This window comes from Jatropha curcas, chromosome 6 (genome assembly GCF_041381405.1).
Source record: "Jatropha curcas cultivar XTBG-Jc1 chromosome 6, XTBG_Jcur_1.0, whole genome shotgun sequence".
NCBI lineage: Eukaryota > Viridiplantae > Streptophyta > Magnoliopsida > Malpighiales > Euphorbiaceae > Jatropha > Jatropha curcas.
The window spans coordinates 27,074,359-27,100,180 of NC_143156.1; the positions used below are offsets into that span (position 1 = coordinate 27,074,359).

Sequence of the window (25,822 nt, forward strand, 5' to 3'; positions counted from 1 at the left end):
ATTCTTATAACTAAAAGCTTTTAAAACTATATTTCTGAATTGCCATTTTTGCCCACAGTCTTCTTCTAAAATCTCCACACCGCCACTCTTTTGCACTTTAGGCGCACTCATAAACATAAAGCACGAAATGCTGGAAACCGCCGACCTCTGCGGCTCTGATCATCTCAATAGAACTGCCTATCCCTCTGCACGTACGCAAATAATATAGCAAAAATGGGAAAAGGGGATGATGCAGTGACGAGAAAGAAGAACAAAGCAAAACGAAAGAAACTGAATAGAGACAGCTCTAATGTCTCAGCTCGTGTTGCTTCTATTATTGCCGCCAAGAAGCGCCGGCTCTCTGGTAAACGTCGAATGTGCCAGGTAAACTAGACATATACAACTGGGTTTTTTGGTTTAACTGCCACTGATTATTTCATTTTCTTTCTGGTCATAATTGGAGTTTGGTCTGTAGTTTTTTTTTTTTTTTTTTGGTTTTTTTACTCGTTTGTTGGAGAAGGGAAGATTGGTTTAGAATGTTGTTTGAAGTCATTGGACAATAATGAATTGAGATGTGGGATTGACTTGTTTTTGTTGTTTTTAAATCACGAATATAAATTATATTGCTTTGGCGCGGTCAAATTTTCTTATGGTGGCATTATCGGTTCTTATGTAGTTCGAGCATTGCTAGTGTCATTTGTAATTAGCAAGAGAGAACAGAAAAAAACTGGGAGTTCAAGGTGTGGGCTTCTTTTATTTTGCAATTAGCACAATCCATTGTGTTTTAGCAACAAAAAAAAAAAAAAAAAAAAAAAGCTAGTTTTCGTCTGTACGGCATCGGAGTTTTAGTTTGTTATTCTGCTTTTTGGTAGTGATTTTTTTTTTCTATTTTTTTTCTTGATAAAGTTCTTTTTCTGTTGGTTGGATTATGCTATCGCAGAGTTTCCTGAACTAGCTAATGTTGATGCAAAACATAATAAGATATCTTAAGTTACAGTTCTAACACTTTCTTTTTAGCTTTTGATATGAAGCCTGAACTAACATTAAAATCAAAATTAAAATTTTAAACTTAGTAATCATTCCCTCATTTATCTTGCTTTCTTGCCAATTTTAAAAGCAATTACAATTATCTGAATTTCCCTTCACTTTTTTCTGCATTTCCTTGTCAAAGGAAACAAATCCAATTTCTCCTCCATTCCTTCCCTTTTTCTCCACTTCATAAAAACTCATACCTTCTGTATCAGATCTGTTGCTTTCAAAAATTTGTAACGAGTACATTTTTCTTTTTAGATACTCTTATGAAACCTTCTCTATAACAGAGGAATCAAAAAATAACTTTTGCACTAAGTTTGGAGAAAGATTTTCATAACTATATAAATAAACTAAAGTTATCTCATGTTTTGGATAAACAATTTGGCAATATTTTGAATTGTGTGCTTAGCTTGTTATGATACCAAGTTGTTATACTAGACATGTAATAGTGTCACTGTCTCAGTCATAAGCTTTTCTAAATGAATTTTAAGATAATCAAATTTTAAACAGGTGTAATCACTGTCTTGGTTGTTAGTGTTTTACTAAGTCATCTGTAGTTGCTGATGCTATTGATTGATACAGGTCCAAACTGAGATGAGTTTTAATCTGCATTGTTTCATCTTACTTGATTCTGATATGTTGCTATTTTCGGTCATACTCAATTGTCAAACTTTTAGAGCTCATTTTATTTGACTGGATTGTTATTTTTCTCAGACAATTTGACTGGATTATTGAATAATATTAACTTTGGAAATTTGGAAATTAATTATCTTTTTAGTTTAAACTTTCTCTCCTATTATTTTGTTTGTTTCAGTAGCTTTTGTTATCAACATTGTAAATTATACTTCTTGATGTCTCTTCACTTTTTCATATGTTATTGTCATGAAACAGGGAATGTGTTTCAGTCTTCCTACTCCAGATGATCCTTTCAATGATCAGCATGGCAAAATGGATTTTAAAGTAAAGGATAAAAAAAAGATTGTTCCACCTCAAGTAAAAGAGAGAACGTTAACTCGGGGAAAGAAGGCTTCTCTGAGTAAGGAAACCCCTAGCAGGAATAATAGAGAGATGAACAATCTAGAACAGAAAAATGAGAAGTTTATGAATTTAAGGAGTGAAATGAAAAAGTCCAATAATAATTTGGTGAAGAAGAATGCTATCGCCAACAGAAATAAAATGATTCAGCTGGATGGGAAAGATTATAATCATGAACAACAGGCCTGTGAAATCTCGGACTGTCCATCAAAGTTTTTTATTTTATGCTTGAATGCAATAGAGAAAGCATTACATCATGAGGGTACCTATAACAATGAGGACAAGCCTCTATTTGTTAACCCTTGGGGAGTTGAATTTTTGAAATGTTTTTCAATGGGACAAGACATACTGGAGACAAGTGGATCTTTGTGTACAATTGAGCAAATTGCATGGATCATTTCTATTGCTGCTGATACTATTGCAAGAAAAGAGAAAGAAGGACTATCACTTGCTAGTCCATTTCTTCTATTCCTTGTACCATCCCAAGAAAAAGCTGCCAAGGTTAGTCATGTCTTTAAGGATATTTCCTTCTGATTTAGTGATTTATAAGTTTCCTTGAATTTAATAGGTTCTTCTTTTGTTTCATTGTGCAATGGCTATTTGCCCATTACCTGTCCATTATGAAGTGGCACTTCATTTATTTATACTTGATGTATGTTTGGACTATTAGGCCTATTTCCTGATAACCCCTTGAAGAACTACATTAAGCTGGATATTACTGCTTATCTCTTGTCGCTGCTTGAGCATTTTACCTAGGCTGGCAGTTCGTGTTTTGCCATGTTACTCATGTTGTTCCACTTGTGTTTAACTGTTTTTAATTGTGTTGTATCAGCCACAACTTAAGAGAAAACAATATACATTGAACTCAATCTAAATATTAGTCCTATAGATGTATAATATTGTTATGCCATTTACATGAAGTGGTAGTCACTTGTTTAGGACTTCTTATTTATTTGTTAGCCAATATAAGATAGTGGTAATGTTCTTGCTTTTATGCCTAACCTGTGGATGTATGTTTTCTGATTTTTTATCTTCTAAATTATGCTAGGTACGTTTGGTGTGCAAACCTTTGAAAGATCTTGGCATACATACAGTGAGTTTGCATCCTGGTGCTTCGTTGGATCACCAGATTCGTGGGTAATTCAAGCTTGCCTTTAGTTTAGTTGTTTGTTACAGACTGATTGATTTCTTGTGTGTGCATGCTTGGGCATGCTTGGAGCCTTGTGCAGTTGTGCTTGTGCAGGTTACATATGCACAATTGTATATTTTTGTTTAGTTTCCTGCTAACTATCCTTGCTTTGCTTATGATATATTTACATATTCATTTCGCATTCAGTCATTGATCATGTCTATTAACTGTATATGCATATTTGCTTTTCTTAACAATTGAAGTTCATCATTTTCCTTCTCTCGCTAAATGGTTTTCCCCTCTTATATAGCTTGAAGAGTTGTGAACCTGAGTTCCTTGTGTCCACACCTGAGAGACTTTTGGAGCTTGTTTCTTTGAAGGCCATTGATATATCCAGGGTCTCCTTTTTGGTAATACATCAGCTGAAAATATATTAGAAATTTTCATTAGTACTTTATCTGAGATACTTTCTCTTTCCTGCTCACTTCATAGATAGTTTGCAAAAGGAGTCACTTGTAAAGTTTAGAAGGAAATAATGATGATAGTTAAATAATCTCAATTTTTTCCTTTACGCATTGTTGGTTTTTGCTTCTGGGTGAGTATTAAACCCTTTTTTTTTTTGAATTTCTTTTACAATGGATGGACATAAAGCGATTAAGGCTTCATTTTTTTTTTTTTTTGGAAAAAAACTTGCATTTGGAAAATATTTTGAGGAAAATGTTCTACTTGGAAAATATTTTTCAAACAATTCATTTTTTGTCATTTGGTTGCAATATTAATAGTTCAAAAAATATTAGAACTTTTAATTTATAAGCCTGTGAAAATATTTTTGATTTATTAAAATTTTATATTTTAGAAGTTATTGCTAAATATGAGAAAAGATGCATAGAAATGATAAGTTGTGGCAGTTGCCTGTTACTTGTGTTGGTGTGGTGGCCAACAGTGGCAGGTAACTTGTGGTGGTGTTGATTAGTGGTAATAATCATTCATGCTGACTATCAGTGATTGATAGAATAATAAATGTGTGTTTGTGGAGGTTTTAACAAGTTTTTCAATATTTGGAAAATGTTTCTCTGTTGTTCTCTTCAATATATGTTCTGTTTTTTAAGTTCAAAGATGATAATGATATGGTATTTGGTTATGTTGGTTTCATCAATATTCTGGGTTGCAGAACTGTCATTAATAGTATGTTATGTGATCAATTATCTCATCTGGATTTATTTATTTTATGCATGGATAGGTTGTTGATGGACTGGATTCTCTTTATCAAGATGGTTCCCTTGGGATCTTAAATTCCATTAGGCAATGTATTTCTGGAAATCCTAATACCGTGGTTTTCAACAATTTCTTTAGCAGTGCTTGTGTTCCAGCTCTGCAAAATATTCTTACGGGATCAATTCATAGATTGTGTCTTAATGATTCCATTTGCAGTCAGAGTGCATGCATTGTCCAAAACATTAATGTGTGCTCTTCTGAAGAAGAAAAACTTTCAAAGGTATGTAAATGCAATATCTAGATGCCTACTTTTCATGTTCAATTCTCTGTGTGGATTTTAATGTATGCTACTAAATTCTATATATAATGTTGCATTTGTTTTTCAATTCTTACAACATGGATACTCATTGGTTCTGTCTTATTCCATATTTACTACGTCCTATTTTTGATACTTTGTCTTGTGATAGAAAACTGTAATCTTGTTGTGCTTCAATCGATACTTGAGGCTTGGTGTTAGTCTCAATGCATGAGGCATATTTAGTTTTCTCTGTTCATGTTATTAATAATAATAGGAATAAGAAGATGAATCATAAATTGCATGTGGAGAGATTATGATGATATGTAAAAATATTATAATATTGATTGATTCAACCTGATTAGGGTGTTTTAAAGAAACTTGTGGTTTGCCTTGATGTATATTTTGGTCCCTTCTGTTCAGAATTTAGGATTTTCAATCCCTATACTACCATTGTTGAAATATACAAGATTTTGAGGGATTGTTGTTTTAAAATTTTATGGAGAAATGTGCCATCTAATTTAAATAATCAGGGATTAAAATGTGGTAACAAATTCATAATTTTGTATCTAAAATTGTAAATGGAGGATTTTTGTAATTAAGGAAAACATTAGGGCATATTTTGTTAGAAGAACATAAACTAAATTCAGATTTATGTTGAAGTTAGAATAACATAAAGACCAAGTTATTTACGAAATGGTTGTGCATGTAATAAAAATGTGTCAAGCGAAATACTGTTTTCATTCAATCACATAAATTAGTCAAAATGCTTGGTTGTTCCCTCGATTCTTAGATAAGTGTGGGAAAGTTTGGTTTTGCTCCCTCTTCCTTTTTGTTGTTTTGATATATTTTTCTGATAAGTGATAAAGAGATATTGGACTGCATAACATAAATATCTTTGTCCTTGCTTGTGACATATAAAGAAAAACTTTGCGATCAAGGGATATTGATCACTTGGCTGACAAGCAAATAAAGCATGTATACTGCATATGATGATACACATTGATAATAGAACTTTAGGTGAACTAAGCTTGTTCAGGCAAATATAGATTTCTTAGCTAGCATGGTTTGGAATTGCCACAGTGTAATGGATGAAATTCTTCTTTAACCTTGAAACATGTTGAAATTGAAAAAAGGAAGTGGTTATGCTATGTCAACAAATCTCTCCAGATTCTTTCTTTTGTTCCATTTTATTTTAGAACACACCCTTCTCATCATAATTGCCAGTCATGGAAAATGTTATCTGCTTGTCTCCAGGTGTTGGAAGCAAGAGAGAATTATCTCAAAAATTTATGTCACAATCGTATGTTTATAGTTTGTAGTACTCCTATCTGTCTTGTTGAGTGCACAGCTTCTTGGCTTTTTTTGTTAATATTAAATCCTAGCAGCACTAGTGTTGATGAGATTTCATTCTTTCTTTTCCCTCCTCCCTTATATTTGGTTAATAAAACCATGTGATGTCCATCGACTTTTTGTTGAACTAGCACTTCCCTTAAAAAATATTGATAACAACAATTTTTACAGAGCATCCAAGTTTTGCGTGGCGCTTATGATAATCAACAATGCTCCCAACATTTAAGGGTGCTATATGTAGTTGGAAAAGATTGCAAGTCTGCTGATTTAGTTAAGGCCCTAGAAATAAATGGTTATTCTGTCTCAACTGGATCGAATGATGATATTTCAGATGTCGATAGCAGGTCAGTATATACAACCTGATATCTTCCACAATATTTTGTGTTGCATAGATTGATCAAAGTCATCATCTAGTGTGGTCTTGTTGACTTTGAACTCATGGGACTTAAGCTGCAACTCTTTTACTGCAAGCTACTTTGCATGTCGCAACATTAAATATTCTATTATTTAACTCATTATTCTCTATCTATTTTTCAGCCCGGATTTGGATTGCAGAATGAAACCTACAGTCTCTGTGATAAATACACAGGACATCGATACGTCTGACTTAGGCGTCTATGAGATTGTAATTTTACCAAATTTTGTTCTCTCCATTGACAATTATATACAAATTCTCACAAGAATGGCTCGGTACACTATCCATGGAATTTTGCATAGCTTATTGACTGAAGAAGATGCAATGCTTGCTGGACCACTGATTGAAATTCTTGAGCAATGTGGGCAGCCCGTGCCTGAAGCACTTAGGACATTGAAATCTTGAGACATCCATGTCAGAATCATGAAATTCAAGTTTCTTCCTATTCGTTATTCTAATTTTTTAACTGCAGTTTCGGTCTCATTGTTCCAATAGCCTGAGATTTCTACGCCAGAAACAGATAATTGAAACTTTCAGTTCAAATCTTCTCAACACCAGATGATGTTGAGTTTTCTCTGCAATGGGAGTCATGCTTTTTTTCGACAGTTGGGATAGTGAGCTACTGAACTAGAATCTGTGATTGTTGGTAATGAAAATTATGGATGTTGGGATTGAAAATACTTAGCAGTCATTTTTCATTTCTCTGGGTGGATATCATATCAGGAAGCATGTTAGAAAGATTGACTGTTCACTGTTGGGTGTGTATTCCTATCTTTCTACTTGCTTTATCATTTATTTGTGTTTCTCAAGTTTTCAGAATTTGCATTGTACTTTGCCCCAATTGCAAAATGATGGAATGTAATTTAAGGTTGAATGACTTGGGGGAAGGTTGCATAATGGAATATAATTGGACATTGATCTCTTAATCTGTTCTAACCTTCAATTGTTATTTTGTTGTCTATCTAATATTATTTGATTCAGTGACTAAATTATTTACTTCTCTTTTGATCGAGCTATTTTAAAACGTCTTCATCAAAATATGAAAATTCAAAAATATCTCTAGACTATGATAGCCATATGGTAAAAAGAAATAGTTATAAATTTTCCAACTGATGGGTTAAATTTATTGAACTATCTTTAGCCTAAGTTAATTAAGCATTTCTTAATAATTCGTCTAAGAACTTTAAAAAAAAAAAAAATTTAACACATTAAGATTCAATATCCAAATTCCAAACGAAAAATGTATTTTTACTATGTAACATTATGTCACTATAATTAATAAAGCAATATTCAATGGCATAATAACTTATATTAATAAATTACATAAATGAAATTAAATTTTATAATTTAACATGTAATTTCAGCATACATGAAAAACAAATACACTATTCTTAAAAAAAAAAAAAAACCATGATATACAAATAAAATTGTAATAAACATTTCTAATATTATTATATAATCACAGCCTTTCTAAATATACATGTATTATAATTATAAACTTTACAGTATCTAATGTTATTCTTAATAATAATAATAATAATAATAATAATTAATAATACCCAATCAATGAATTTTTGATAACTCATTCTAGAAAAGTTGTACTAAATTAAAAAAGAAAAAAAAAAAAAAAAGAATGATGATGACTAGGCATTTGGTAACTCAAATCATATTTGCAGTCTTGGCACAAAAGTTTTTTGACCAAAAATTAATGCATCTCTGTATATGATGGTTGGTGGACAATGCTGAATGGTGGGGTCTTATGTCCAATAACCAAAAATGATGTTCCATCCAACCAAAGACTAAATTAAAAAGATGAGGAATGGTTGATGAAATGGTGGTTCAGTGACTATTCATCTCCTTTCCTTCCTTCCTTCCTTCCTTTGACTCAGACATTACATCTATCAATTCCATTCATCACTCTTCTTTTAGACTTAATTACCAACCAATTACATTTGCAATCACCACGTAAAGTTCCATTCATATTTTCTTTGACGGTCGCTTGCTTGAGGTTTCAACATCTTCCTTATCTACCCCTTTCAGTCTATGTTCGTCAATAATTTTTGACTAGCTTTTAGTGTATTGACTGATGTTATATTTTACAGTGTTTGATAATATAACGTTTGAATTAATTTTTAAAGGTTAAGATATTATTTTATAAAAAATTAACTCATGTAATATTTAACTTTTAACGTTTTATGAAACGCTATTAATAGCTAACAACTATCAAAATAACTAATTTTATCGAATAGACTCTAGATTGAATTGCTCTAAAATAGACACCTAATGTAATATGCAATGCATTTAAAATATTGTAATTGAAGTTTGCTTGAATCGCAACAGTGTCTTACAAATATTTTAGTCCCAATCAAAAGTGTTACATAAATTAAAGAATTGAATTAAATATAGAGTTTAAAATTAATATGTAACGCTACACTTATCACAAATTAATTTTTACATATTATATAAATATTTTTTATTGTATAAATAATTCATATCTTGATTTGAACTTTTTTTTAAACAAAAATATTAACTTTATAAATTGCTTAAATCATGATATAGAACATCAACCGGGATAAATTAAGGACCTGCCTCTATTTTATCTCGTCAAAGAATCCGACACTCAAATAAAACATATGAGCAATTTAATTTACTGATTTTTTTTATATAAAAACGAAATTAACAAAAACGAAGCTCCTATAATAAAGCCTTACAATCATTAATTAAATCTGGATTAGGAGTTAAAAATACTCATTTTCTAATAATAAAGATTTCCTTCAACAGTTCAGTTCAACATTCTCTCCTTTCATTTTTTATTAACCATTAATTAAAAATTTCATTTATTTAAATTTATAAAGTAATCAACTTTATGCAATTTTAAATAATTTATTCTATGGCGCTCCTCTCTCTCTCTTTTCTCCCATTCACCATTATTTTCTTCCATTTTCTCCACTGAAACACAAACCAAGCACGTAGATATGGAGAGGGCTGATTCTTGTCTCTTGTGACAGTCTCTTGACAAACTTTTTTGCAAGTGTACGAAATACCAAACAAGTAATAAAGAGTGAGTAAAGTATCGTCTCACGAAAATTATATACCAAGTAGCAAAATTGTGTTAACATATTATTATTTAAATGACAATAAGAGAATGTATTTGAAAATAAAAGAGTTAAAGTAAAAACAATAAGAATGAGATCAAATAACAAGTTGTTGAAAAGAAATCAATGGTTAAAAGTTACTAGAGATTTTGACTTCACTTAATTCTATCTAGTTTATCCTATTAGTTTGATAATCAATTTTAATTATTCAAGAAGGCGAAATAACCCTAAATTCGCTATTAAGCTCTCTTGATGTTTTATTAGCTATTTTAACCCAATTCAATTACCCATCTCCCAATGGCACAATCAAATATAAATTAAATCATTAAGTTTTTGTGATTATTAAGAATTCATAAATTAAGAACTTTAATTTTATGAAAAACTCTCACGAGTTAAACCATCTAGCTCTCACATCAAGTTATTATTCCCATGAAATTTATTATCCTATTCATATCAAAAACCTTTCTCTCGACAGTGATTAATGAAATAAATCAATCCATGGGAGAAACTCTGTCTAGAAGCATTAAGATCAATAATAAACTTTACTTGATTAAAGAAAATCAAATCTAATATTATAAACTGAAGTTGAAGTAAGCTATATTATATCCCTAGTAAAGAGATTTAGTTTGACATAGTGAACAAATGAAACTCAATTAAATTTGTAAATAATCCCATAAAGAATAATAAACAAAAAGAGAGTTTAAAAATAAAAACTAGTCAATGATTGGCTTGAGCGGCTTCCTTAAATCTTGATACCAATCTTGAGTGTTTGAAGTATTAAAGAGAGAGAAAACTATATAAAGAAAATAATAGAACCAGAGATAATATACAATGAATGGATCCCCTATGAATGGATAGTCTCTCTCTTTATATAGATTGTCTGATATATCTTCGTATTTGTTTAGGAAAGTAAATCTTTATTGATGAAGAAATTTTTTGCAGATATGAAACTATTTATGTTTTGTATTTCGCAATTAGGACTCTCTCAGTGTCTAAATAAGACTCCAGCTTTAATAAGGTACGTCTCATAATATCTTCATATAAATTCATGTAGGCAGCACAAGCTTAATATGAAATCTCAGCCCAAGTTAAACTCTGCAGAGTAGCACGGGGCTGCTGGGTAGCATGCCCTAGGTCTGCTACTTGCTGGAAGTCTTTGACAATTGGTCCTCTATTGTATTTTTGACTGATTTCCTATAAAAATCCTACAAAATTCCTCAAGATCAAGTGAAATATGATTCAATAAAACTTTATCGAAAAACATAAATAAAACTAAATAAAATCTAATTAGAATAATTAAAAATACTAAAAATCCTAATAAAAACTATATTAAAAATACTATAAAAATAACACCTATCATCCCTCCTCATATTTCTAGTTTTGTTGCAAGTTTTTATATTTTTTTTATTAATAAATTACATATCTATGTCTATTTTGGCATAGATGTATGTTATTTATGTTTCTACAATTGTTTTATATTTTATCTCCATCTTGCATGGAGTTTGTAATCTCTCCATTTTATGTGGAGTGTTTGTTTTATTTTATTTTTGTATTTGTTTAGTTTTATTTGGACTTGTATGCAATTTATGGAGAATGTTTCAACTATACGATGATCTTTGTCTTTTAGAGCCTGATAGTGCAGCATGTTCCTTTATTAAATTTAATGATTAATCCTCTGCGTTTATCATAAGTAATTAATTCATGGATAATTAAACCATGTATAGAAGATTTAGAGAGTTTATTAAACCAACCACTTTTGAAGATCTATCTATTTTTTTCAAGTTCACTTTCTAATTTTGATTATGATTTCTTGTTAGATCAACAAACATTAATTATTTTAGTTATAATAACTTTTGTTCTATGTCTAGTTTTCAGGAGAATGATCATGTCCTCCTTATAATATTTATATTGATTTGAAGTTTTTTAATAAAATCCTAATGTATTATCTTAAAAAAAAAAAAAAAAACTTATTCGATCACCTCTCTTTCTCTTCATTTTGATGATAAATTAATGTAGAGAGAATTGTTAGAATTCGAGTAATTAGGTGAAATAAAATATCTTTTGAAAAAAGGTGAAATAAAATATAATTTAGTTAAATTTAAAAGTATATTGTTTACAATTTAGCTGATTTAATTATTTTCTTAATCACCGTATAAAAATTTTAAACGATAAATAAAAGTGAATAAAAAAAATATTTTAGGGAACATAAAATGGCTCCCATTAATTGAAAATCAACTTGGCTTGCTATGACTAATTAGTTAATTATAAGAAAAAACTTCTAATTTCTACATACAATAAGAAAAAATATATTACTCTTAATAATATAATCTACATTCTATAGAGTGCTAAAAGGTAACAATTTAATACTAATAAGAACTAGCAGAAATACCACTTCTTGCATAAACTCTAGAAATCAAAATTTTTTCTTTAATTAGTACTATCATAAATATTTAATAGCATAATTAATATGTATTAACATTTGAATATATTAATATTTATTACTATTTTTAAAAATAAAAATAAAATGAAATTAAGTTAATTCCAATATTTGTTGTAGTAGATTTTAGTACCCACAAACTGTTATGATTGACCCATTATTTTTTTTTTTTTCTCTTGCTTTTCCTTTTCTATGAACTTTCTTTGTCCAATGCAATCATAGATATTAAGAACAAAGTTAAGGAGTTTTTATTGGTACAATCAAATAAAACATCAATTCTCATTTGTGTGGTCATCATAGAAATTAACATCATTTGATCAATTATTTGGTTATTAATTAATTCTATGGTCTAACCACTTTTTTCTTTCATGAGATAATATTTAGGTCATCTCTTCTCATTAATTGATATTATTATAATTCAAGATACAAATTAACATTTCAAAAATGTTTTTGGGTCACTAACAAATTTTAATTGAATTTGAAAAGTGCTAATTATGTGCAGTTTGATTAATCTAAAATTTTATAATTATAAGAATTTTCAACAATTTGGTAAGTTTATATAAAAGTTATTTGCATAACCCATAAAATGATAGGGCCGAGGCGCGGATCTATATATATATAAATTCCCTTTAGATATGCATTTTTCTCAATTAACCCCTTTTAAAATTCAAAAGAAAATTTTTATCATAATTTATTACATATTCACCTCAAAAATTGTCTAGATCGCGAGTGCCGTGAGCTATGGCTTGTTTCAATTAAGAAAGCAATGACATGTCACTGATGACTAGTTATTATTATTCTTAATTGTTAGTGATTAACTAGTAATCATCATTATTTTCAAGAATATAAGCTTATCCAATCCCTTCGGCTGTTAAAAGGTTAATATCACTTAATATTAGAGTTTAAAAGGTTAATAGCATTTTTATTTTTGAGCACTCCTTTTAAAGATTTTTTTTTCCTAATGATGAGATAAATTTTTGCAAATGCCCCTCTCTCTCTCCCTCTTTCTTAGAAAATCTAAAACCTCTCTCCTTTTCTTCCATGTCGACTACCGGTGGTCGTCCATTTTTTTTTTTGTTTGGTTTTTTTGCAAATAATTCTCAGATTTGTAAACAGATATGAGTTATTGCCACCCATATATTAGAATGTATTGTTATCCATATATTGGAATTTTATCCTCAGATCTAGTTCTGAGTTATTGTTATCACCAATATGGTGATTTTGTTTAGGTCTTTTATTATTTGGATAGTTATTTAGAAAGAAGTGTATATCTCCTCTCCAATAGAAGAAAAAAATTTGAAGGTAATCAAATGGGACTTATAGAAAAGCCATGGACTCGACCAGTGGCCATGAATAGCCACCAAGTGGAGCAAGTCCGTTCGATCAGATACTTCAAATCAAAATTATGTTTTTTTATTATTTATATAAGTGATTTAGTATTAGACTTCTTATACAAAATTATACAATCGAATTGATTTGTATCTCATATCTGTATACAATTTAATGAAATTCTAGTTTGATTTTTCTCAAAAAGAAAAAAATTTTGGCAAATGCGTTTTCCAATTAATAAAATCCAATTTAGTTTGTATTTCCAAGAGCGATGATTTTCCTCTATACCTTATTCCATCAAATTTAAATATTTAAATATTAGAAGCAATTTAATTGTTTCTCACATATTTTAAAATGTGAAAAATCCGAGGTTTTAAATTTGAATTTTTTGAATTAATTAAAGAATTTCTCATCAATTGATTGGGAGTTATTTAAAAGCTAAAACCTCCTTTTTGTTGCATATATTACAAATTATTTTTGTTTTTTATAAATTCCAAAAAAAAAAAAAAAATTACATATTCAAACTTAATTTCCCAAATGATCCAACCTCATTTGGTCTGACCTTATCCATTGCCCATTGGCTACCTCTATAAGCCTACCACCTGATTACAAATGAAAAACAAAAAATAGTTAGTTCTAGAAATTTAACCTAATTAATTTCTTACTCATTTTTTATAAATTAAATAGTTTTTAATATTTATTTCCATTAACAAAACAGTTTTTTGATCAAAACAACTCAAACCTTTTAGTTAACTCAATGAAAACAATCAAAAGAATTAAATTAAGTTATAGAAATATATTTTTTGTAATAAAAAAAAATTATTTTTACAGTATCAAGAGAATTATGTAACTCTTCATTTTTTAATTAGTTTCATATATCTAAATAATTTTTGTATTTTGTGTTTGTATTTTAATTATTAAAGATAGAAAATTAATTTTGATTTATTTAAAATCGAGCTTAATTGATCCAAAAAAAAAGTAACAATTACGCCAAAAATTATATTAATTTTGATATTTGAAATTGTGTGTATTTTAATTAATCCACACCAAACTTAAATTCTATAGATTACGATTCAAATTTTAGGTTGCATCATCTCATGTGGAATGAAATGAAATGATTAAAATGAAATGAAATACTAATTAATGTGGAATATTAGTTAAGTGATTAGTGATTAAATTCATTAAGATTTTCAATTACGATAGGATGGGCTATAATGAAGTGGTCAATTAATAATCATCTCATTGAGAATTCTTGCATACATGATTAAAATCTTTTGGTATTAACTTTCTAACCTAAATTTAGTTTGTTAATCATACTACCTTTTTTTAAATAAAAAAAAAAAAAAGGTCATTGCTTGCCACCCTTATATGCGCTTTATGGATTGGTTATTTAGTCGATGTGAGATTCTTAACACATAATAATTTTAGAAGGCTAGAAGAGTTGTTTAAGTTTATAAAATTTATTTAGAAATTCTTCTTTTCTTTAAATTTAATTTAGTTATATTTAAATCTATAAAATTAAATTCGTAAATTTAATTTTTATTTTTCATTTATAAATGAATTTCACAAAAGTGGAATTCATTTATTTCAAGGGTAAGTTTTATATAATATTTTGGACGTTGTTTTTATAAGTTGAGTGTTTTAACCCTTGAAAATATGAACATTTAAAATACTAATTTTGATATGAGTTTGAGTTTGAGCTCTAACTTATAATTCCTACATGGGTGTATATATATATAAAATAAAATATTTAATTATAATAATAAAAATATTTAATAATTATTTTGGGAGACATTTTCCTCATGGGAGAAGTTGAGGATGGTCACATGAATGCTTGGATGAGATGCATTGATACACATCAAAAGACAGATCACATAATGTATTCATCTTCAAATCATTGTATTCTCAAACCCCAAGCAACCTTTCTTTCAAATTCCAATTCCAAAATTAACCCATCACTTGTAAATAACATTAATGTATTATCGAACACAATAATTAATTAAAACAGTATTTTAACCCAATCAAAACATTAAATACTATTTCAAACTCTCTTGCCGAACACAGCCATACAAAAATAGAGCATCTATGGTAACAAAGAATGATGATTTTTTAAAATTAATAGCTGAGTATAGGAGAGAAATGAATGTACATGCTTCAGTGTAAATGGATACTATCTTAAGTAACACATGTGGCTAACGACAACTCTCAGTTTATATGTCACCATATTATTCTTTAATTTGCAAGAAATATTTTTGTTTAATTAATTAATTAATTAATTAATTAATTATATTAATTTAGATGAGCAGTCTTTATCCTTTTTGACTAAGCCATATAAAGCCATTCTTCTTTAATATGTATATATATAGATACAAGCACCACATGAAGGTTTAAAACCCAAAACCTCTATTCTTTAAATAATACTATCAAAGAAGAAGAAAGTATACAAATACACTCTCTTTTTTTAAAGAAAAGAAGAGGGTTTTTCTTGCTTCTCTTTATAAATTAAGATCTGAAATCTTGATTTCCAGTTCACTTTTTGCGATCACATGCAAATATATAATGTGGGTCTGCTCAGCAATGGAGTAACCACAGCTTCTATAATCAAGTCACTGACACCATAAGCCAGCTACACCACTCTCGCTCTCCTACACATTGCCTTAACGTAACTCGAAAGCAAAAATCAAATATCATTAGCACAAACAAGCTATTCGTGTTCTTTTCGCAAAGGGTATATTTTCTTTATATATATACATATATATCAATCCAGCACCCATATTGTCACATATTACTGATATTTTTTCCCTTTTTTTTTTTTTTTTTTCTTTTTGTCTAATTTTGTTAAGTGTAATGGATGGTCTATCTTCTACAACTATTTTTCCGAGTACATTTCAAAGCGGTCAAGATGATATTACGAGTCAGCTTAATTTGGTATGGCAAGTATTGAAAGCGCCAATTCTTGTGCCGGTTTTGAAATTATTGGTGACAATGTGCTTAGCCATGTCAATAATGCTATTCATTGAAAGAGTGTATATGGGTGTTGTGATTGCTTTTGTAAAATTGCTTGGGAGGAAACCAAGCAAGAGGTATAAATGGGAGCCTATGAAGGATGATATTGAGCTTGGCAATTCTTCTTATCCTATGGTTTTGGTGCAAATTCCAATGTACAATGAAAAAGAGGTATTTCTTTTAAAAGTTTCCTAAGTGAAATATAAATTTATGTTTACATCTAAAATATTCATGTACTTACAAGCATTAGATTAGAATTATAATTATTAATTATACTTCATATCAATACTATTATTATTTATTTTCCATCCGTTAATTATATATGGACAAACATTTATTTTAGGCACTACGTTAAAGTTTGATTACTATTTGAATAATTGATGATGAGAAAAGCACATTGAAAATTTAATTATTAGAAATTATTAATTTTTGGGAAAAATATTAATCATTAAATTATTTTCAGTATAGATTTGATGTTTTTTACTTATTATGCTTAAAAAAATTTCTGAAGCAGTATGCAAAATTGAAGAAAGTAAGTTCCGAAGTAACATATTATATTTCTTTTAAAAGAGGTTTAAATTAACTTAATACCAAATAAACTCTAAATTCATATTTTCAATTTGATTAAAATAAATAAGAGATTATCATTTAAAAAAAAAAAAAAAGCAACTAACAGATTTGCAAATGCTAAAATTAAGTTATTTTCAAAAGAAAAGGAAAACAATGTAAGTTGAAGAAAATAAAATTATATATATGCAGGTTTATCAATTGTCCATTGGAGCTGCATGTGGGCTTTCATGGCCATCTGATCGGATCATAATCCAGGTGCTTGATGATTCAACAGACCCAGCTATCAAGGTATACATACCTAAACCTACTTCTTCTTCTTCATTTTTTTTTTTTTTTTTTAGCAAAATAATAATAAAGGTAAATTAATTTGGTATTTACAGAGCTTGGTGGAAATGGAATGCCAGAGACGGGCAAGCAAAGGCATAAACATAAAGTATGAAATTAGGGACAATAGAAATGGGTATAAAGCAGGAGCTCTTAAAGAGGGAATGAAACACAGTTACGTAAAACAATGTGACTATGTCGCCATTTTTGATGCTGACTTCCAGCCTGAGCCTGACTTCCTTTGGCGTGCCATTCCTTTTCTTCTCCATAACCCACAAATTGGTCTTGTTCAAGCTCGTTGGAAGTTTGGTAATCTCTTTTTTACCGAACATTTCTAATTTAAACTGCTATATTAACAGCTATCAGCTAACAGCTAATCTATTAGCCGAGCAGACCCGTTAACTAATGACTATAATTTCTTCACGTTTTTGTTAATTGAAACTCTTTTTTAACTTGTTCTTGCTGTGGATTAATTTGCAGTGAATGCTGATGAATGCTTAATGACAAGAATGCAAGAAATGTCATTAGATTATCATTTCAAAGTCGAGCAAGAAGTGGGCTCTTCAACTTATGCTTTCTTTGGTTTCAATGGTTAGATTAATGTCTCTCTTACCTAACATATAATCAATTTCAATTTCTCTCTTAAATTTTATTGCATTGTTAGAAATTTTTTTATATATGTAGGAACTGCCGGTGTATGGAGAATTTCAGCTTTAAATGAAGCTGGTGGATGGAAGGATCGAACAACGGTGGAAGATATGGATTTAGCTGTCCGGGCTAGTCTTAAAGGATGGAAATTCGTTTATATTGCTGATCTTAAGGTATAGATATTTCTAGGGTCAAAGCCTGCAATTTAAATGAAAGTGTTAGTTGATGTGGTAAGAAACTTTTATCTCGGAAGAGTGAGAACACAAATTAGATCCTTGGAAGCACACTTTGCTCAGACGAGCTCGCAACCAAAAAGGATACGATGATACTCTATTGAAAAAATCTAAATAAGCGCAGACCTTAAGTTCTTAATTTGTTATCATGACTAATTTGAACAAGCAATTTATACTCCTAATTGTGCTATTAAAATCAATGCAAAGGTTGTGTTTTTAACTTTCTTATATGTATTAGGTAAAAAATGAATTACCAAGTACATTCAAAGCATACCGATACCAGCAGCATAGATGGTCTTGTGGCCCTGCAAATCTGTTCAAGAAAATGGCAATGGAGATAGTAAGAAATAAGGTATGTACTCCTTTCTTTTCTTTCTTCGCTTGGATATTAATTATGAGGTCTCTATTTATAAAATCTCTTATGTACTATTTAATGCAGAAAGTATCATTATGGAAGAAGCTGTATGTGATCTACAGTTTCTTCTTTGTTCGAAAGATCGTAGCTCATATTGTCACATTTCTATTCTATTGTGTTGTTCTTCCTGCAACTGTTTTGGTTCCTGAAGTACAAGTTCCCAAGTGGGGATCTGTTTATATTCCTTCAACTATCACTCTCCTTAATGCTGTTGGAACTCCAAGGTGCCTAATATTAAATTTTTAGATTTCTTTTATCGAGAAATTCTCAACCAAAAGATCATCTCTAGTTAGTTTTTAATACTTTTATAATTTTGCAGATCGTTACATTTGCTGATTTTCTGGGTTTTATTTGAGAATGTGATGTCTCTACACCGGACGAAGGCAACATTTATAGGTTTGGTGGAGGCAGGGAGAGTGAATGAATGGGTTGTCACTGAAAAACTAGGAGATGCTCTTAAGAGTAAAGGTAGTGCCAAAGCTCCAAAGAAGCCTCGTATTAGGATTGGAGAAAGGTAAGTTCATTAACTTGTTGGCGTTTTAAATTTATAATTGTTCACAAATCTTTTAAATGAATTAATTTATACTATTTTTTGTAAATTAATTGGAAATAAACCCATTTCGTAAATTTTAAATTAAAAGAAAAAGGCTTATTATAGCAATTCTTTTTCAAATAGATTACTTTACTATTATTTTCAAAAATTAGTTAGAAATGAACCCATTTAGTAAAAATTAAAATGAAAAAAATATGACCTATTATATTCTTCATTTTTTTCCAGTCACTCATCAAAAACTCACCTAACATATAAAAATCCATTCATCTCTCATCAATTGCAAAAAATAATTGAATTTAACATTAACCAAATGGGTAATAAATTTTCAAAATTAGGGTAAAATTTTTCATTTTGAAAATTTGTATATATAGTTCTAACTTTATTTTTAAAAATATTTATGTTTCCCTATATTATTACAAGCTTTTAGAATATGGAGTTGACATTGGCTTATTTAATTTTTGGAATATATACAGAATCCATTTGCTAGAGCTTGGTGTTGGAGCCTATCTCTTCTTCTGTGGGTGCTATGATTTTGCCTTTGGAAAGAACAGCTACTTCATATACCTCTTCCTACAATCTATTGCCTTCTTTGTTGCAGGAATTGGCTATGTTGGAACCTTTGTCCCCAACTCTTAGCCAAAAAACAAAAAGAAAAAAAAAAAGTACTCCTGGCCAAAATTTGTTTCTCAAATATTTATTATTTGTCAAAAAAATTTATCATAATGGTCCTTTGAAGGCTTCCTCTTTTTTTTTTTTTTTTTTTTCTTTTTATAATTTTTTATTTGTTACAAAAAGTAAATGCTGTTCATTCTTTAGTATTGAACATAAGGGAATTTCTGTTTATTAGTTGATAAACTGAAAATTATTGTACCTATTGTGTAGCAATAGTATATGGGGTTGGCATGAAAGGAAAGGGTGAAGACATAGTTTTAAAATGTATTGTTAGGATATAGGGAATTGGATTTTTTTTTTTTTTTTTTTTTTTTGGTAATATAAATGAAATGTGAAAATGTTGCTTAAATTGATATGAAAAATACTATACATTACTTGCTCTCTCCCTATCTTTTTGTTGCTGTTCTTTTGCAAAACTTGAAATTTTGAATATTTGTCTTTTAACTAATTGAAGAAATTAGAAATTTAAATTTTGAGCATTCCCACATCAAACATGCATGACAATTAATAATTAGCTATACATAATAAAATAATAAAAAAGAACATATGGGTCTAATTGTCAAAAAAATTGATTAAAAACTAACGTTTTGAGTATTCAAAAACTAAAGTTATAACGCTATAATTAATAAAAGCTAGTTCAAAAGCTGTCACCCAATATAGTCTAATTATAGGAATTTTGGAGCTTGCCTTGCTCCAAGTTTATGGAAAAGAATGAGAATGGGTATAGTAGAAACATCTGCAGAAGAGGAAAAGACAGAGAGAGAGAGAGACTTTCAACAGATACTTTTATTCTGAGAAAGGCAAAGTAAGCTAGAAACAGTAATACCAAACCTGACCATTTTGATTATGAAATAATCTGTCAATATTGAATGTTTACCAATTACAGTATCCAAATAGAATCTCCAGAGAAAGGTCAAATAATTTGCAAATGTTAACACAAAAACTCAAATCTCAGACCATAATGGTATTAGCAGAAACTGAGAACAATCAAGTATATGCAATCTTGCCAAATCCTAGTATACCCTCCATTTTTATTTAACATATGAACATTGACCAGTATATCACATGCTATCAATTCTACAATATGTAAAAAAGTATAGTTGATGGCAGACCAAAGGTGAAACAAAGACGCAATTTTGATAAGACAGGCATCGGAAAAAATTATTGATTGGGAAAAAAAACAATATAGAAAGAACTTTAGCTCATTGTAAAGGAAAGAAATTTAAAACACCAAGATATAAATTTACTAACTTGATGTATAGGCTGAATTTAAAACTTGTAAAAGAAATCCTGAAACCTACAAAACTTTAGCAAAGCCTATTTGCTTGAGAGTTGCTGCACCAACTCCTTTGTAACTTGTGATAGAATCTAGTTTAGCTGAAAATCTAACAGCATGAAAAAAACTGAAACTCCCTGTAGCATTATTTTGACTGATCAACAGGGGTGAAATTATTCTATGAACCACACCCAATTTCTAGATGTTCAGTTTCTGATAATTTTGTTCTGAGGTCTCCAATATGTCGTAATGACCATATCCATGAAACAGCACGTTAATGGGATTCACTTGGTCTTTCCGATACTCTTCACCGTAATTTGCTATGTTTACCAAATTACCTGATGTCCTATCGATCATGAAGACTGATACCATAGTCCTGAGACATTGAGTGACAAGACTTGTCAATTGTTGAAGTCAGAAGTAAATCAAAAAGAATTCAAGCATAGCAGGCAAGTCCAATTACCAGGATCACAGCATTTTTGAAAAATTGATTAGAATGACAGAATATATTTGTTTTGACATTATTTCATTGGAATAACAGAATTCTATTGCAAAGTTCAAATTCTAGAACACAGCAAATTTAATTCAAGTCCTGAAACTTGAGGCATTTAACTTTGGCTCCATAGTGGTGAACATAAAATACAATCAGATAAAAATATAAGTGAGGAGCCATCTAAAGATTATATAAAGGCTTGGCTACAAGAATAGGTATAAACTGCTCTATATTCATGTTATGGCAATATAAGCATATCAAAATAAGAAGGAAAAGTTTAAAACTAACTTCAAAACATGAGAAGCCATCAACAGCTCAGGTTCTCCACCCCATGCATAAGGTTGTTGGATTCTCTCGACATATGCATCAAAATCGCCTTCTATAAACCTAAATTGATTTCATAACCAGAGGGAAAAAAAAATGAAATAAGGATCATTTGAAGCAACTATGTGTTAGCAATTGACAGAGAGCTTGCAAATTCCAAAAGTGCAAAGCTTACCATTCGGATTCTTCCCGCCTCTTTAAAAGCTCATCTACCACCTATAAAGTCCATGTAATTAGCAACGGCACAAGACCTTTCATACATAAAGTGCAAAAGTGGAATTTCCAATCAGCATTAAAACTCACTTGAGCTCTTAGTTCATCAGCAAGTTCTCTCTGGCGATTTTCATCAGGGGCTTCTTCTCCACTTCTCAAACATGCCCCGTGAGCTATTGCTCTAAATAGACATCTCCCATCAGCCAGTACTCCTGCACCACCTTCTTCTTAGATTCTATACATCCAAAAAATTATGCATCCATCCCATCTATTTATTATTGAACCATATAAGGGCACACCATGTAAGAAAGTGGATTCCAATCGAGATTGTTTGGATTGGTCAAATGTGAAATCCATGAAACTTCAATTCCAAACATCTAAAGTCACTCCAATCTATATCATAAATTTTGTAATTGGAAAAAAAAAAAATCATTGCTATTAAAAAATACTAACGTATCTCCGCAAAATAGAAGTTGAAATTTCGGAAATTATAGATTCTCTGTAAATGACATCATAAAACATTAAAATCAAATTCAAAAATGAGAAAATCTTTCAATTTTGGGAATTATAGATTCTCTGCAATTGACATCATCAAACATATTAGAATCAAACTCAAAATTGAGAAAATCTTAATTACAGTTTCTTATTCAAAAATGAGAAAATCTTATATTTCTTAGAAATTAAGCTACAGAATTCTTGAATATGGTATATCTTTTTCTTTCTATTTATCTTTCATGATTTCCTTCCAGACTGATATAAGGGCATTTCTTTACCTGCTAGTTTATGGAGTTTTTGCTGGATATTCTTTATTTGGAGGACTAACTAAAAGTAATTAGAAAATTTATCAGAAAATATTTCAATACTAAAAACGAAATGATTTAATAAAAAACACTGTTTACTTTGGTAATTGAAAATTCAAAGGATTCCTGAAAGTTAAATCCATTAAAAACAGAAAACAAACAAATTTAAATTTTTAATATAATTCTGTGGCAGTAACATCATCAACATTAACATGAAATTTGTAGAGTTTGTAAATTGCAATCAGATAGATAGTCCATCTCAGGAATTAAATTTAAAAAAAAAAAAAAAAAGCCAATTTTTGAAAGTTTCGGGAATTATATATTCTCATTGGTAATATCATCAAACACCCGAAAATCCAATTTTCAATTTTTTAAAAAATTATCAGAATTTTTTTGTATTAAAAAAAAAATCAAATGATTATATTTCATAGTTTAATGAAATAATCGCAAGTCCAAAAATTAATGAGTAGAATTTTGAGAGATAATTGATTAAACTCACCTGTAACCTTGAAATTAGCAGAACTGTCACGATTGAAATCAATCCCATTCGAATTAGTATCATCACTACCGTTACTGTTATCTTCAGCAACCACCACGCTCTCGTTATTAACGTCCGTCCCAATTCCAATTGGCGCAAGCCATCCGCGAACTCCAAACAACAACCAAGCTGAGTCAGGCCGATGTAGCCATCTGGCCGGCCTTGCATCCCAGGCAACATTCCATGATCCTTCGCCTCTCGGTTCAGCCAACAGTCTCTTGACATTACTATTTTTCCTCTTAAACCCTGACGGCCGGATCAGGTGCCATATGTAGGCGGTACCTCCATTGGAACCGCCAATTCTATGGGCAGTAGAGTGGTGGCGCTGGCGATTGGAGATGGAGAAATCAGCGATATGTAAAGGAGCTTGCAAGCAGCGATTAAAATGAGCAACAGAAAAGGAGTGAGAGTTGAGGATCCAAGGCTTAGAGCGCGCACAAAGTACACCAAGCATATCAGTGATGGTTGATGCTATCTTGCGCTGGCAAGTTATGGCCTTTCTTAAACTACGCACCATAAGCCATAGCTGAAAAAGCTGAATGCTTTTTTTTGCGAAGGTACAAAGCAGAGCGCATTAGAAAATGGAAAAATATCAGAAAGTTAGCGTAGAGTTAGACGGCGAACCATTTTAGGGAAGAGAAATGTTGTGTGGGGTCCACGAGAAAGCTGGGGCAGCTGCCACTGCCATTTGAATGAGTCGAGAGAGTCTCCAATCAGAGCTTTCCATTTCAAGTTATTTTATTTTTTTCTAATTTTCTACCAGGAAATTAATTAAGTTAATTAATTGCTTAATTATGCAAATATATTTATTAACATCGTTATTCGAAAAAGGAAAATGCAAAATACCCTAATATAGCATGCATCCTCACAAGAAATATTAGGTTTTAAAAGTTAGTTTGATATTATTATCACTCACGAGATATTTTTGTTTTGAAATTATGCTTCCTCCGCCTCCATTTTGTTTGTTTGCTTGTTATTTTTCTTTTAAATTTCTTAAAATATTTATAAGGTTTTTAAATTTATATATTTAAATAATTATTTCTCCTATAATGATATTTATGATTATTTATTAAATAGATGACTTTTATTAATATCTTAATGAATTAAAAAATAAAAAAGGACAAAATATTTTTATCAACTAAATTTCTAATATGCATATTTTGTCCAACCATGCAAATAAAATGGAATGTAAGGAGTATATAAGATAAAGACAGACCTTCATTAGGGAATCGGAGGACCATGGCCTAAAAAAATTGAAAATTTTCTTCAAAGTTTTACCTAATTTTTTTGTTTTTTTTCTTACTTAATTTGACAGTTAATATGTAAATCAATAATTTAGTCAAAGATTAGATATTTTTACATCGCTAAATATATAAATTCACCCATAAACTTTATTGTTTAATCCCGTGACACTCTCAATTTTTATTTTATTCATCAAGCGCTTCAAATTATATTTATTAAACACTTCAATTTACAAATCATTTTATTAAGCTTTTCAACTTACAAAATCATTTTATTTAGCTTTTTAACTTGCAAGATTAATTGAAAAATGTGAAAATTATTATTCTAAAAATTATACTAGCTACATATTAAATTAATATTTTACACATAAAAAAACTTTGAAAATTACAATGATTCAATCAAAGGAATAAGTGGACTTTTTGTATCGTGTTAGTTCATATTATTGTTTTATGTATTAAAAATGAATTTTCTAGAATTTGACTTCCTATGACCAAAGGATTTAATTTTACATTTGAAAGATAATTTTATATTTGAAAGATAGACGATAGTATTATCTTTTTTTTATTATTAGGAATGGATTTTTAGCATTTAACTTGGTATGACGGAAGGTTGAGAGAATGCTTAGATAATTATTATTAATGTGAAAGATATATAATATTATCAAAATTTACAAATTTAAACGTAATAATCATATCCTTTTATATATATATTCGTTACGTTTTCAAATAAATAAATAAGAAAGAAATAGAAAATAAATTCAAAGAGCATTAAAAAAACTATAGTTCAGCACTTAAGCAATTAAAAGTAAAATAATAATCAAAATAATTGACTTTTTATTTGTAATTATAAGTTAAATGGACTACAAAATATTTTATATTTTACATTTTAATTATTTATTTAAAAATAAAATAATTATTAATACGTTAATCAAAATGCGGTTTGATAAATCCATCATCTCACGTGTTTGTAGGGTTACGTGCACATGGAAATCTGGAGTGGCTTTTGTTGACAGGGAGCGACGATAGCGTAGAATGAAGGATGATGATGCTTAATGCAGCCGCTTCGTTCGACCAATAAAACAGTGGGATATGAGACAAGAGAATCTTAGATTGACCTCTTATTTTTATATTTAAACCGTGGTGACCTGATTTGGAGGTGGCCGGTTCACTAAACCGGTAAATTCAGTTTAATCATGGGCTAT

At 29.7% G+C, this 25,822-nt stretch overlaps 3 protein-coding genes across 3 annotated transcripts; 2 read left to right on the forward strand and 1 right to left on the reverse strand.

The window, feature by feature from the left end:
- Positions 1–102: 102 nt before the first annotated feature.
- Positions 103–7,379, forward strand: LOC105648283 (P-loop containing nucleoside triphosphate hydrolases superfamily protein). The gene is made up of 7 exons (XM_012234625.4): positions 103–363; positions 1,903–2,547; positions 3,095–3,183; positions 3,486–3,585; positions 4,416–4,670; positions 6,210–6,382; positions 6,576–7,379. The coding sequence occupies exons 1-7, from the start codon at positions 214–216 to the stop codon at positions 6,856–6,858; spliced, it is 1,695 nt and encodes a 564-aa protein (XP_012090015.1). The 5' UTR covers positions 103–213; the 3' UTR covers positions 6,859–7,379.
- An 8,312-nt stretch (positions 7,380–15,691) lies between these two features.
- LOC105648275 (glucomannan 4-beta-mannosyltransferase 9) lies at positions 15,692–20,117 on the forward strand. Its single transcript, XM_012234612.4, has 10 exons — positions 15,692–16,042; positions 16,158–16,491; positions 17,080–17,178; positions 17,271–17,523; positions 17,695–17,805; positions 17,899–18,035; positions 18,334–18,447; positions 18,535–18,734; positions 18,830–19,024; positions 19,537–20,117. The coding sequence occupies exons 2-10, from the start codon at positions 16,162–16,164 to the stop codon at positions 19,697–19,699; spliced, it is 1,602 nt and encodes a 533-aa protein (XP_012090002.1). The 5' UTR covers positions 15,692–16,042; positions 16,158–16,161; the 3' UTR covers positions 19,700–20,117.
- Positions 20,118–20,921: 804 nt separating this feature from the next.
- Positions 20,922–23,997, reverse strand: LOC105648266 (uncharacterized). The gene is made up of 5 exons (XM_012234599.4): positions 23,341–23,997; positions 22,132–22,253; positions 22,004–22,044; positions 21,793–21,891; positions 20,922–21,387 (listed from the first exon to the last, which is right to left on the reverse strand). The coding sequence occupies exons 1-5, from the start codon at positions 23,894–23,896 to the stop codon at positions 21,210–21,212; spliced, it is 996 nt and encodes a 331-aa protein (XP_012089989.1). The 5' UTR covers positions 23,897–23,997; the 3' UTR covers positions 20,922–21,209.
- Positions 23,998–25,822: the final 1,825 nt, after the last annotated feature.